The 15,864-nt window shown below is 28.4% G+C and overlaps 1 protein-coding gene across 1 annotated transcript in view; it reads left to right on the top strand.

The window, feature by feature from the left end:
* LOC117175960 overlaps positions 1-15,864 on the top strand; it is a 48,233-nt gene that overhangs the window by 28,940 nt on the left and 3,429 nt on the right. The window contains exons 8-9 of the mRNA XM_033365839.1: positions 7,079-7,218; positions 10,879-11,103. Coding sequence (XP_033221730.1) covers positions 7,079-7,218; positions 10,879-11,103 — 365 coding nt within the window. The remainder of the gene's footprint in view (positions 1-7,078; positions 7,219-10,878; positions 11,104-15,864) is intronic.

Below are 15,864 nucleotides of genomic sequence, written 5' to 3'. Positions count from 1 at the left end.
GAATAATTTATATGATTGTTATAAACAATTTTTTTAACAAACTATGAATTATTTTTTTTTACATGTAAAAAGGACGGTTTTCCACTGAAATTATCCGACGATAAACTAACAGTGATTCCAAAATTGGATATGGGACATTAAATAATAATTTTCGCAATTGTTAATAACAATTTCTGTATTAAATTGTCCATAGAAATAATGCTGTACTTGCGTTTTTAGAAGTCACCTATCTTTCATTTGTTTTATGCAACTTCCTGAAAAATAGATGAGGGAATAAATGAGTAAATGAGTTGAACTTGATGAAGAACCCGATGAACTGATAGAACAATTCGAATCTAAAAATGATTCGGGTTCTAAATCGTAATTTATTTATTTTAAGTTTTTTATAATAATCTCATTATTATTATAAATATCAATGTTTTCATTGATTCAGTAACACAAATAAGATTATCACAAAAATGATTGAAGAAAAATAAATTTTTTCTACGACCAACCGCAGATTGCCACGCATTGTTTTAAAATTGTTATTAACAATTACGCAAATTATTATTTAGTGTCCCATATCCAATTTTGAAATGACTGTTAGTTTATTGTCGGATAATTTCAGTGGAAAACCATCCTTTTTGCATGTAAAAAAAATAAATCAGTTTTGTCAAAAAAATTGTTTATAACAATCATATATATTATTCTTTAATTAATTTCTTTGGTTAGTCACCGCAATAAATGTCACTCTAATAATTATTGAAGAAAAAAACATTTTTTTCACGAGGAAACGGCCGATTAAGAGACTTTTTTAACTAAATTGTTATAAACAATCTATATTGTTTATGTTTTATAAAGCTTAAAGTATATAAATGCCTTTAAAAACAATTGTGAATCACTTTTGTTTAGAAAAATCAATTCAGCTATGAGAAAAACTCGTTTATAGAAATTGTTTATAATAATTAAGTGAAATATTGTTAAAATTAATTTTGTTTCATGCATGCATACATGCGCAATAATTCCGGATGATAGTGAGTTTCTATCTGTATTTTTTCTTGAGATAAAAATTCACATAGCTAAAATGGTCAATTTTGCCACTATATTTGTTTACATATTGTTGCTCTGTGAAAAAAATTTTTGACCAATTCTCTTTAAATTTTAAGAAAAACTTTCTCAAGATCTAGTGAGAAACTTTCTCGCGGCAAGTTTTTTCAACTAATGTTTTTCGATGACTGGCCCACTGGTCGAAGTTGGTGATACGGAGTTTTCGTTCGGAATGATTTTTTATTTAATAAAAACAAACATATTAGTTTTTGAAGCAAAGTGCGTCGCTTATAGTCATCGCTTATATATTGAGAATACACTATACAAATTTCAAGCATTTTTATTGAAAAACGGCCGAAAAATCGCGAGTTGTGTATTACTAAACATCGATTTTTGATCAGAACATTTTCGAAGTTTTTATTGTTTATCTTGAGGAATAATTATCGAATGAAAAAGTTTCATCAAAAAAATTTGGCTGTCTCTTCAAGCTGAATACGAATGTATATGTTATTTTACGTTTCGACGACCTTTTTTTGATCGATAGATTTTCCCGGCTGGACAATACTTCTACGCGGTTTCGAACGTTTGTCGAGTTGTTGCATCCGTCATCTCAATCTTCCAACAGAAATGAAATAGTTACATTTTCAGTTTAAGCAATTTTTTCATTAAATTTTTTTTTAAAGTAGTTGAATCCTCGAATAAAATATATTTTGTTTCAAACAAATAGTTGAGTTTTAACACAAAACTGGATATTCAAAAAAGGCATGTAAAAGTCAAATTATGAGTTGAACAAATTAATTTTCAATAAAAAAAATCACTCGAATTGTTATCTGCTAAAGCGAATGAATTTCCGACCCAAAATATAATTTTCTACCTAAAAGATCAATTTTCTACAAAAAAGTCTGCGCGGGGACATCCTCGTCGCACGCTGCGCGCGCGGCTCCCTGCGCACTCGATTATAGATTACTTCGCGCTTCGCACTCAGACATCTTTAAACCTCGCACTACGATATTTCTTCTTTGCATTTATAATTATTTAATAAAACTTTATCAAAAATATCTCTTTTAGGTTGCAGTACTTACACGTGTATTCATGTTCAGAATTTTCTAATTAATGAAATAAATTTGTAAATTACGATTTGCAATTTGAAAAATTAAAGACATTTGTAAATATATATTTTCTAAACTAACTCAAAATAAATAAAAAACTACAGTACTTTTCTCAGACACGTTTCTCTATCTCGCGCTTGTATGGTAAAAATTGGTTTGCTGTTTTCATATTATTTCTTATTTGTAATATTGGAATTTTTAATTTTTTGCATACTACATTTGATAAATAATAACAAAATGACGAGTACCATTGAAAAATCGTTAAAAGATTTTTTTCTAGAATTTGTTAAAAGTTCTAATTTCTCTTAAACTTTTTTTCGTATTTTGCGTAGTTTGATTCAAAATTTGAAGGTAATGGTGTCAAATTTCGGACGATTCCAAAATTTCTTAATCATAAATGATAAGAATGTAATAAATTAAGACGAATTCATATTTTTTAGCTATTTTTCACTTGAAAAATTTTTGTTAGATCATTTTTTTTCGTAACTTGTGTCGTTTTTCAAAAACTTTATTTTCTGTATTTTCAATGTTATTTTTTCACGAATAAAATAAAAACTGCGCGTCAAAAATTCGTTATGATTATCTGCAGGGCTTATTTTTACAAGAGTTATCTTGTTTACGGACGGACGGACGGACAGCCGGATGGACAGACGGACAGACAGACGCCATCGTAAAAATTGATTTTTGTATTCAGGGGGTCTCAAAACGTGGAGATCCATTAAAGAACTGTGGTGTCAAATTTCGGACAATTCTAATACTTTATTAATCACAATTATTGAGAATGTAGAAATACGAATTTTAAATAGATTTTATGAATTTTCAACTAATAAAAATAAAATTCGCATTCAAATAAAACTGGAATGATTACACTCGTGGTTTTAAAAATTAATTTTTATAAGAAAAAAACAATTTCAAACTGAATTAATAAATTTTGAACTAAAATGATGAATGTGCAACCAAAAAAATAAATTTTGCATTCAAAAAGATCAATTTTTGACAAAATACATGAACTTTTTACGAAAGAAGATCAATTTTCACCAGAAATGGAATAGCTAAATTTTAAGTTGAAATATTAGTTTGCGCCTTAAAACAATGCTTACAAGTGGTTTATTTCTGAGTGAAGAATATTAATTTTCACCCCAGAAAAAGAAGAATTTCCAAAAACTACACGAATTATCATATAGAAAAGATCAATTTACAAATCAAAATGTCATTGTAAAATTGTCAATTAAAAATATCAATTTTTTAATTTTAAAATTAAGTTTAAACCAAAAAGTTTAAATTTTAACGAAACAGATCAAGTTTGACACCAAAATTTAAATTTCTACAAGAATAACACTAATTTCCAACGGAATAGTTATATTTTCAGTTGTAGAAATTTATTTTTATTCAAAAAAATTTAAATAGTTGAATCCTGAAACAAAATATATCATGTAAATAAATATCTACCAAATAGATAAATTGTCAACTAAAAAAAAAACTTAAAGCCAAAAATGATATAATTTTTAACAAAAAAAAAAGATGAACATACTACCTCAAATTACGACTTTAATAAAAAATACATGAATTTAAGTCCAGAAGAAAAAGAATTCTGTACAAAACAATTAAACTTCCCAATGGAGTGAAGATAGAGTAGGATCTTTTTTCAAGAAATAATTTTAATTTAAAACAATTAAATCTGTAGAAAATCATAGATTTCCCACACAATGATTAAATAGTTAAATTTTCAGTGAAAACAATTAATATTGAATGAAAAAACAAAATAGGTACATTTTAAACTTATTACAAGAAATATACTCTAAAATAATGGTAGAATTCTACCGAAAATTCACATGAATTAAGTATGAATTAAATATATTATTTTAGTAAAAATTATAAACAAGCACTGTTCACTCTTAGAGTCATACACAGTCCTAATAGCATACCATGACTGAAACTCTTTAAAATATTTGCGAGATTATTTACATCCTTTTGAAATCTGTCGAAAATAATTTAAATCTTTGTAATCTATCCGAAATTTTGTAAATCTTTTTAAAGTAATGAAAATGTTCCTGAAATATTTCAAATATTTAAAAATATATCTTTCAAATTCAAATCCACATAATTTTTTAGGCAGCATCTTTTTTTCAGGAGACTTTTTAATTTAAAAAATAAATACAGTTTATTCATACGTGAGATTAACCTATTTGTAATTGTTTAAGATAATGTAACGTATTTAAAAAATTATGTATTTCCAATTTTTTTTTTTAAATCTTGAATTTACTGTATTAAATATAATATTTGTTCATTTTTTTTAACTAGTAAAAATTTTTTAAAACATATATTTATTTAAATAATTAAAAATGGTTTATTTTCGAAATTGCTCAAAATTGCGTCAGAGATGTCCAATTTAAAGAAAACTAAAAAAGAAAACAATAATTGTATGAAAAATGACATTAGGCTTTTGTGAGAATTCACTGCTCCTCGAAATCATTGAATGCTGTATTTAATTGAAAAAATACGATTTTTAGAACATGTTTGGAAAAATAATAATTTTTTAAATAAATTTATTTTCTTAAAAAATAGTTAAAAATGGTCAATATATTTCTTTCATACACTATACAGATAAACAAAAAATTGTATGTGTTCCATTTTACTTTTTTTTTAACTTTTCAATTGAACAAATATAGAGAAAATGAAAACTGTGTAAAGAAATGAAAGTTTTTTTTTTAATTATACGAAATGTATAAAAAAAAATGTTATACCGATAAACACAAAATTTTATGTGTTCACTTTCACTGTTTTTTAAAGTTTTCGAATGAACAAAGATAGAGAAAATGAAAACTGTGTAAAGAAATGAAAGTTTTTTAAAAAAATTAGACGAAATGTAAGAAAAAAATGTAATTATTGAACAAAAAGTAGCAAAGTATACCACCTTGACAAAAAAAATTGAAATTTCTGCCTTAATTTTGAGATATTTTGCAAATAAAAAATAATTTGTATTTTAAATAATTACATAATGTTATTTTTCAAATATTAATACTTTAAACAACGACTAATTATTAAAATTTCTAATTACCGAAATTAACAATAATAATAGGTAAAAAACTAATTTTTTAAATAATTTTTGGTTTATATTTGAGTTTTATTTGGACAGTTTGCTGATTTCAGTAAAATATTTGGAATTTACCAAAAATGATATTAATTTTTTAAATAATTGAGTTCCATTTTAAATCGATCTGAACCAACAATCTAAATTTATTCCAACACTGATAGTACATTAACCCTCTACATCCCACAGTAACATATACAAGGTGATTTTTTTAAAACTTGAAATTTTCAAATATCTTGAAAAATAGGCACTCTATGAAAAAATGGGGTGAATAAAAATTTAATCACTCGGAAAAGTACATGTGAAATAAAAAGTAGGGGTCCCCAGTAAAGATTTCGATCTTCCCCCATTCCCACCCCCAGAGGACGGTGTGGGGGAAGATCGAAATCTTTACTGGGGACCTCTACTTTTTATTTCACATGCGGATTCTTTGGATAAAAATGCCTATGATTTGACAAAAGCATTTTTCTCGTTTCACGATAGATGGCGCTGTAATCGACAAAATTCAATTTTTCTTCATTTCACTGTTACTGAGAATGCACGCTTACGATTCTGCAATAAATTAACAATAAAAAAACAGCATTTTTATTGTGACCTGACTGACCACGGAAAAAAAGAATTTTTCAAGTCGTTAAATTATCGCCGAAAAAGTGCAATAAAAAGTCATGCATAAAAAAAATACATCCCGATGAACATAGTTAAAAGCTCCTTCTTTTTGAATAAGAATTTTCAAAGAAATAGTTCAACGGATGAATTTTTAACAAAATAGTTGAATTCTCAACGAAGAGAGATTGTGCAGTCAAGAAGGGCAAGAAATGACATTCAAAATGTTGAATTTTCACATCAAAAAGACACAATTTCTACAAAACAATGAAATTTTCAACCAAAAATTTAATTTTAAAATAATGGTTTAATTTTTCACCAAAATAATTTAATTTTCAAGCAAAAAAAATCAGCAACGTAACAGCAGAATTTTCAAAAAAAATGTAATCCAATAAAAAAAATACTTTAACCACAAGTTCCAAGTATAATAAAAACGCCTCGCGTAATTTGCGAACGACCCTTGAACTTCAACTTCAGCTTGTGAACACTTCCTGACTTTCCGCGAATTTTCCAGAATTCCATAATTTGTAGCAGCCTTGTATTTAAAATTCTAATTATTTCTTGAAAAAAAGATGCTACTCCATCTTCAGTCCATTGGGAATCGAACCACAAAACTTCTGATTTCCGGTCAGGTGCTTTTCCAATTAAGCTATTAGAGGTATCAGAATAAGAACTCTTAATTCAAGAACATAACGCTAATTTTTAGCTAGGTGTTAATGGTACAAGTAATTATTTTTAAAAAATTTTAATTTATCTGCTATATCATCAGAGATTGTACCTTACCGACAGTAGATCAACTCTCCAAACCACGAAGGCAGAAAATCTACACAATATAGATCAAGTTAAGACTCTTCAATAACAAAAAATGCTTAACGTCTTAATAAGACTAGGTGGAAAATAATATTTTTAAATTAGAATTAAAATTATTTCTTGAAAAAAGATCCTACTTCATCTTCACTCCATTGGGAATCGAACCGCAAGTAGGATCTATTTTTCAAGAAATAATTTTAATTTTAATTTTAAAATATTATTTTCCACCTGGTCTTATTAAGACTTTAAGGATTTTCTGTTATTAAAGATTCTTAACTTGATCGATATTGTGTAGATTTTGTGTCTTCATGGTTTGGAGGGTTGATCTACTGTCGGTAAGGTACAATCTCTGATGATATAGCAGATAAATTGAAAAAAATTTTAATTTTAAATTCTGCTAAATCATATTTGTACAATTAAAAATAATTTCATTTTTCAGGCGGGAAACAATTGTCAGAGAATGGGGACATACAGAAGTTGCATTCTTTCGTGACAACCAAGTCTTCTTCATAGACACCTATGAACAGAAACTCTGTTCCTTTAATACAACGGATCGAAATACATATTGCGCTCATATAGGTAAATAAATACTTCTTATTTTTATTTCTTATTAGAATGATCTGTAATTGCAAGAATTTTAAGAGTTTCGTAACCCTGAAAGTGAGAATGACTCACCTTAATCATAACACATCTCACAGCCCACAACTCACAACTCGCAGACCACAAATCACATCTCTCATCAACTCAGGAAATTTTTTAATTTTCAAATAATGCGTTTATTTTCACTAAAAAACTAATTTCTTAAGAAAAAGATTAATTTTCTATTTACAAAGATAAAATTTCAACAAAATATATGAACTTTCGACCAAAGAAGAGAAATTGTCTGACAAAAATCAAATTGTAAAATTCTAGGTTAAAACATTAATTTTCAACTGAAACACAAATTTGTCAAGAAAAAAGTTAATTTTTGAACCACAAAAATTTAAATTGAGTTAGAAAGATGAATTTTTATCAAAATGTAATAAATGTTTATTGAAATTTAAAAAAATTTTTTAAACAGGTGAATTTTCAACATAGAAATTAATTTTCTACCAAAAAAAGGTTATTTCCGAAGAACATAATGCAAACATATGAAATGAAAATTAATTTCAAATCTTGTAAAAAACAATTTTTTTTACAAAATAGTCGAATCTTCAAACCAAACAAATTATGATGCAACGAATTTTTCATTTAGAACACAAATTTTTAATATAAAATTGTTAAATTTTCAACAAAATGAATAATGATTTTTAACCAATAAGATCAATGTGCTACCAAAAAAATCACAATTTCAAAAGAATTTGTCAAAAAAGGTGGAATTTAAACAAATAAAAAATGAAAATAAATTCTGAATCAGAAAGATTAATTTTTGATGAATATATAATAGTTTTTAAAAATGTACGAATTTTCAAACAAATAGTTAAATATATAAAAAAAAGGATGAACTTTCAACGAAAACTAAGAGTTAAATTTTGATTAGAAAAATTATTGTCCAATAAAAAAATTTCATAAAAATACTTCAATTGTTAACCAAAGAGTTTAATTTTTAACCGAAAAGATAAATTTGAGTCGAGATGATAAATGTCCTACGGCAGAAGAGGAATTTTAAGAAAATATATCAATTTTTATGAAAACAGTTAAATTTCCAACTTATTCAATGAATTTTGAACCAAAAAGACCAATTTTCATTCCAGAAAATAATTTTCTAGCAAATAGAATAAAAGATTCGTTTCCAAAGTCAGATATCATTTCCTCAATAAATGGATCTGAAACCATTTTTAAAAAAACTTTTGTATAAAGAATTCATTGAAAAAGTTCTTAAATGCACTCATGTTTACTGAACAATTTGTAAATATGTACGATTTTAAAATATGTTAATAAATCTACTTACTATTTTCCTTCAACGTACTACTGAGGTCGCGTGACACTCACATGACACCAACTAGAATATGTGTTTTACTGCCTTCAATTTTTGATAATTTTTTTCTCTTAAAGGTTAAACCGGAAAAATTATAACGCACATTCGGTTCGGATTAAAATTAGGTATTAAAAATTATTTATGTATTAAAAATTATGTATTAAATATTATTTACCAAAAGAATCTTGAAATAAAATATTTCTTAAGATCTTTCGATTCCTTTCTATAAAGTCAACTCATTAGAAAAAGAGCAGAAGCGATATATTTTATCATCCATATTAAAAAATAAAAGTTGAAGAAACGCGGAAAAATAGTTTATGTAACAAGATAAGAAATATCGACCTATGTATTTAGGATTTTCGGCCGATAAAAAACGGTAACGTGAGCAGGAGTGACCTGGTGAAATGAAGAAAAAGGAGATAAGGTGTCTGCAATAAGGTGGAAGTGAAGGTGAGGTGAAGGGTACTATGGAGAGGGTGTAACGAGAAAGTGAAAAATAGGCACGTGCGAGTTTTGAGGTTAAGGTTCGAACCGGAAGTACAAGGAAAAAAGGCGTTGGTGATAGTCAAGGAGAGAGAGCCTCAGCTGAGACGAAACGGTAGCTTGACTGCAGCAGTGGGAAGCAGAGTGATTGAGAGAGAAGTCACAGCAGGCTGGAAGAGATATAAAGTGGAAGGGGAGTTAAAGTTAGTGAGCAACAGCTGAATAGAACGTTGAGTGGCGACGCGGAGAAAAGAAAAAAGAAAATGGAGTTGTGGTGGGAAAAGATAAAAGTGGAATGGGAGAAAGAGAGGGAACAAGCGAACATGGAGAACAAGAGAGAAAGGGAGAAAGTAATAAAGGAAGTGGGAAAACTGCAAATAAACGTTCAGGAGCTCAATAGGAAAGTAGATCCGCCATTGGGGAAGGAGAATGCAGCGGATAAGAGGAAAGAAGGAGAGCTACCCACTGAGAGATTTGAAGCAGAAAAAATGAGAGACGGGAGCTGTCAGACGGAGGAGGAGTAGGAGAGCACGTGGAGGAATCCTCCAAGAGCTCTGACGAAGGAAGAGTAGGCGGTGGAGCAGGAAAGAGCAGCAAGAAGGAGAAATCTGAAGGTACTGGGGGTCAGTGGTGACGACAGTGAGGTAGTAAGTGTAGTGGGGAGCTTAGCGGCACACACGCAGAGGGTTGCAAAAGTAGAGCAGTCGTGGAAGATAGACGGTGGTCTGATGCTCAAACTAAAATCTATGGAGAGTTAATTAGAGATAGTGGAAGCAAGGGCGAAATTAAAGAATACAGGGTTGTGGATAGACGAAGACTGGACGGAGAGAGAGGAACTGGTGGAAGAGTGGCTGCGGAGAGAGAAGGGAAGGCTGGAGCAGGCAGGAGTTGATGTACGAATCAAATACATGAAAGCCAAAGTAGGAGAGACCATCTGGAAATAAAACGAGAGGGAAGGCAGAATGGAGCTGGTTCGGCTGGAGGAGAAAGAAGATCACTAGGACGAAGAGAGAGAGAGAGGAGAAGAAGAAAGTAGGATGTTTGTACGTCAGAGAAAAAATGAAATTAGGGTAAGGTAGGAAAATGTATTTGAATGGATTAGGAGGAAGGGGAGTAAGGTTTCTGCTAAGTGCTAGAAAAGATGAAGGGAAAAGGTAGAAAGGGAAAGGAGGTTTAAAGATATTAAGTTGTGGAGAATTTTTGAAAGTTAATGTGAGATAAGGGAGAGCCTGCGTTTGGCAAAAATGTTAGAGGAAAAGAAAAGGTACAGAAAGGTACAGAAGTAGGGTAAATTAGGTAAAAGGGAGAGAGTATAATAAATACTACTACTTCTATCTTTCTCTGGCGGTAATCATGCAATCGGTATTACCCACAGATTCGTAAATGTAGGAAGTTGCCTACTCTCTGCGATAGTTCGCCTCCGAAACCGCTGATCAATATGACAGATCAAATTTGTTTATTTGTATTTTAAGACCAGACACCTTCCTTCTTGCCTTCTATTTAGCGTACAAAATTTTCAACACGATTTCTTATTCCCTGTAGACGTAAGTTGGAAAAGAAAAGTATCGACATAGCTTACAGTTTCATTTTCTTCAAAAATTTTTTTTTTAATTCTCCCGGTACAAAGCAGAGACATGTACTTTATTGCCTTCTCTTTCATTTACCAAAATTTTAGACCGATACCTCATTTCGTTCAGACGTAAGTTACGAAAGAATAATTGGGGTCAGGCTTTGGTCACGTGACCCTCTCGTTACATGGCCCTACTTCGATTAATCACTAACAACAATTTCTTTTATAGGCCGAGGTCTTCTGTCTTTTGCGGCTCCTTTTTCAGGCGATCCCGACAAATTTGTGGTAGGCTGCGATAAGTCTATTTTAATGATCAAATGGGACAGTTCCAAAGATGCGGAATCTACTCCTCATTTCTTCATTCAATCACCGCACCAGCCTCCTAAGAACCCACTTCCCTCAGGAAACCGAGTGAGTTATGGAAGTGTCGATCACAGGGGCAGATTATGGTTTGGTAAAAATCTGTTTTTGTTTTGTTTAACACTCAAACATATTCAACATGTATTTTTTTATTTCAATATTTTTTTCAATTAGGACCTGCTTTTTTATTTGTTATTTTATTTTAAAGAGTGAAGTAAGCGCTTTTCTTGGTGTGTTAAAAAATTAAAGGATGGGTAATCAAATGCGTTAGAAGCAATGCATTTTTAAATAGCAATAAATTTTGAAAATGTTGACTTAGCAATAATAAATATACAATTTTGCTATTGAATTGTTGTATTTTACTTATCGTGTAGGCAGTCAAGTTCCAGTCCGAGCAAGTCGCGCGCGCGAGCCGTCATCAAAAATTCATTGCTTCGAAAGTATTTGACTACCCACTCCCAAATTTTTAACAGATAAAAAAAAAATTTTTTTTTAATATTTTCTCCAAAATTATGGCGGAGTGCTTCGCCTAAACTATAGACTTACGATTTTCAACTCAAAAGGAATAATTTCGAAAAAATTGTTCATTTTTCAAGAAAATTTATGAAACTTTAATCAAATAGTTAATTTTTCGCCAAGAAAAATGAAACTTCAGGAATGCTATATAATATAAACATTTAAAAATAATAATATATTAAATATAAAATAGGAATAATAATTTTCTACCGCAAAACAGAAACGTTCAACAGAATACATTTATTTTTAACAAATTAATTAAAATTTTAGACAAATATCTAAATTTTCAATTCGAAATTATGAAGCTACAACTGGAATAAATAAATGTTTTATTATAAAATAAATAATAATTTTTCCATCAAATTATTTGATTTTGTTCACACACGTCTATTTGTTAACCAAAAGATTTATGTTCGTAACTGAAAATGTAATACTAGATATTTTCAACAAAGAAATGATGTTTTTCCGATGAAAAGCAGTAGAATTTAATAAAAAAATACAAATTTAAAAAAAAAAGACAGATGAATTCGAAACCGAATTAAAACGAGAGTTTAAAAAAAACAGTTAACTTTTCAGCTAAGAGGATAATAACGACCAACCTGTTTTAATTTTAAACCAAGCAGGAGTGAGAAAATGATGAGTTGAGAAAATAATCTTTTATGTAAAAACAAATTATCAATACATTATCGAACAAAATATATAAATTTACAGCCACAAAGATAATTTTTGTACAAAAAATAAAAATATTAAGATAAGCCGCGGTTATTTTTAACAAGAAAAAATATTTGTTACTAAACTAGTTAAATTTTCTACTAAAATAGTTCAACTTTGAAATAAAAAAATACTTTTTGCAAAAATTATTAAATTTTTCACCAAATATTTAAATTTTCACCTAAGGGCGTGAATTTTCAATTTAAAGGATCAGTTTTCTTTTCAAAAAGACAAATTTTCAACAATCAAAACACCTTTTTCAGCCACACAGTTCAATTTTTAAATAATAAAACTAATTTTCTACTCCAGTTATGCAATTTATTCCCAAAAGACCAATTTTTAAGGACGTTCATTAACTTTAAACCAAATTAATAAATTTTTCACTTGGAAAGAATAATTTATAATCAAACACGGAATAGTTAAATTCACAGTTTCACAAAATAATTTTTAATTAAAAAGATGAATGTTCAATCAAGAAAATTAATTTGTTACCAAAAAGAAATTTTTTTAATAAAATACAGGAGATTTTCATCCAATCAATTGAATTTGCAATGGTAAATATCAATTCATAATTAAAAATTGTACGGTTAATATTTCAGTGGAAAAAAATCGTTGAAAACAACAAAAAAACAAGTTTCAAACATTATTGTTTAATTTGTAAACAAAAAAGATTAATAAGAGGTTGATAGTTTCAAGTTTTAAATCAAGATATTAGTTTTCTACTTAACTTCTTCATTATTAACAACAAGTTACAAGTGAATAAATTTGTATTCGAAGTGAATTACTTCGAACTACATATGGATTGCTGCTGATTATACTGAATTATTTATATTAAGAAGTGAATTCCATGTGTATTAAGCTGAATTACTTTTCAGTTAAAGTAGATTACTTTGAGTAGAAGTGGATTATAAATGGATTACTTTAGGCGAGTCGTAGATTAAAAGAAAATAATTCCAGATTAAAAGTGCATTAAAAGTGGCTCACCCAAAAGAAACAGTGGATTATAAGAATTACATTTTATTACCTGTATAAGTATTACTTTACATTTCTTTAAAAAAAAATTACCAAAAACTACAATTGGATTACCGTGGATTATTATTTTGAATAACCCCTCGGTCTAGCGCATTGTCAGAGTTGTTTTCCCTTGCTTAATTATTAAACAGAGAGAAGTTTAATAAAGCCGCTCACCTAACACGTACAATGTTTGCACCAATTACACAGTTAAAAGCGCCACTTCTGTTTAGTAGAACGGCTTCACGGATTCGGGAGAACCATTACCCCGAACAAGCCGATCCGTTTAATCAACAGTATAGACGAGCCGTTCTGCACACGCGGCGCTTGAAACATAGTTCCGCGCTTGCGCAGTTTAGAAAAATATAACATCCACAGTTCGGAGCGACTGATCTCCGAAAGTTTGGGGTAACAAGTGCAGTGATCCCAGATCTGAAACGAGATGTGGTCCAATACTATGACAGGGCTATATCCGTGTGAATATAGTAGGAGATGCTGTAAAGGACTGAGTTGCGCGCGCAACCCATTTCTCCTCTTCTGAATTTGAAAACTCGAAGGTGCACGATTGCCGGTCGGAGCACTTCGGCGATTCTATTTATATATCTCTCTGCTAACTACTTTGAAATAAATTCAGGAGATTGAGATTTTAATATTTCCAGATTTCGATGCTGGCGTTTCACATGATTTGAATAGATCGCGCGCCTCTTGATATGGGTATATTATGAGGTTATGTAATTTCATGTTTAAAATACGAATTATAAAATTATTAATACTATTATATATATAAATATATGCGTATAGTAATCAATTATTAATTAATTTGATAGAAAAGTTAATTATTTTTTCCTTCGTTAAAAATACATTTTTGAAACTGACAATCAATACCATTTTTGGTTAAGATATCATATGTTTTGTTAAAAGGTCATTGTAAATTCGTTCAGATGTAAATGCAACTATATTGATAAAAATTAAAATCATAATTTTTGGGTGGAAATACTCTTTTTGTTTTTAAAATTAAACAATTTCGTTGAAAGTTCATGTATTTTGTTGGAAATTGACCTTGTTTAGTAGAAATTTAATCTTTTTGGTTGAAAATGTATCATTTTTTGTCAAAAATGCAATTGTTTGGTTAAAATATCAACTGTACATCTTCTTGGGTTTGAAAGTCGATTATTTCTCTAAGAGTTGAACTATTTTGTAAAAAAAATGCGTTTTTTTAACAAGGTTTTTTAATTACGGTTGAAAATTTAACTATTTGGTTGTAAATTTAACTCTTTCATTGAAAACTCATATTTATGCTTAAAAAATTCAACTTTTTGTAGATGATTCGTCTTTTTTACTTTAAAATTAAATAATTCATTTAAAAATTCATGTATTTTGTTTAAGATTTGTCTTTTTTTGTAGATCATCAATTTTCTTGGTCGAAAATTTATCTGATTGGTTGAAAATTTAAAAACTTTGTTTAAAATTAATTTTTTCTGTTAAAAATTATTTATCTTTATCTGAAAATGTAAATATTATATGATTGATTAAAAATTAATCGTGTATATTGGTTAAGTTGGAAAATCGTTTTTTGATTGATGATCTATGAAGAAAGACAAATCTTAAACAAAATACATGAATTTTTAAATAAATTATTTAATTTTAAAGTAAAAAAGACGAATTATCTACAAAAAGTTAAATTTTATAAGTAAAAAATATGAGTTTTCAATGAAAGAGTGAAACTTTCAACCAAATAGTTAAATTTTCAACCATAATAAAAAACCTTGTTAAAAAAACGTATTTTTTTACAAAGTAGTTCAACTCTTAGTGAAATAATCGACTTTCAAACCCAAGAAGATGTACAGTTGATATTTTAACCACACAATTGCATTTTTGACCAAAAGTGATGTATTTTCAATCAAAAAGATTAAAGTTCTACTAAACAAGGTCAATTTCCAACAAAAAACATGAGCTCTCAACGAAATTGTTTAATTTTAAAAACAAGAAGAGTATTTCCACCCAAAAATTATGATTTCAATTTGTAACAAAAGTTGCATTTACAACAGAACGACTTTACAACCAAAACATATTTATAGTTGATAATTCAACCGAAAAATGTAATTTTTAATCGAAAAGTATAAATTTTCCATAAAGCAATTTAATTTCTACAAAGAAAGACGAATTGTTAACAAAATACATGATTTTTTTAAATCAAAAATGGTATAGATTTAATGTCAGTTTCAAAAATGTATTTTCAATGAAAGAGATGAACTTTCAAATAAAAAAAAAATAGAAATTTTAAAAAAGTAGTTGAACTTTTGATAGAAAAGAGGATTTTTTTACAAAATAGTTGCATTTTCAACAAAATAATTAACTTTTCAATCAAATAATTGAGTTTTTATCCAAAAGAGATGAATTCCAAAATCGCCAATTTCTTTAATTTCTTTCAAATGCGGATCAAGATACAAATAAGACTATTATAATATAACATAATTATAATATTATCATTATTAATATACGCATATCTATAATAGTATTAATATTTATATAATTTATATTTTATACGTGAAGTAACGTAACCTCAAAATACACGCATTAAAAAGGCGCGCGAAGTATTTAAATCATGAGAATCGCC

The sequence above is a fragment of the Belonocnema kinseyi genome, chromosome 7 (assembly GCF_010883055.1).
Source record: "Belonocnema kinseyi isolate 2016_QV_RU_SX_M_011 chromosome 7, B_treatae_v1, whole genome shotgun sequence".
Classification (NCBI taxonomy): Eukaryota; Metazoa; Arthropoda; class Insecta; order Hymenoptera; family Cynipidae; genus Belonocnema; species Belonocnema kinseyi.
This window is presented reverse-complemented; position numbering and strand designations above follow the sequence as displayed.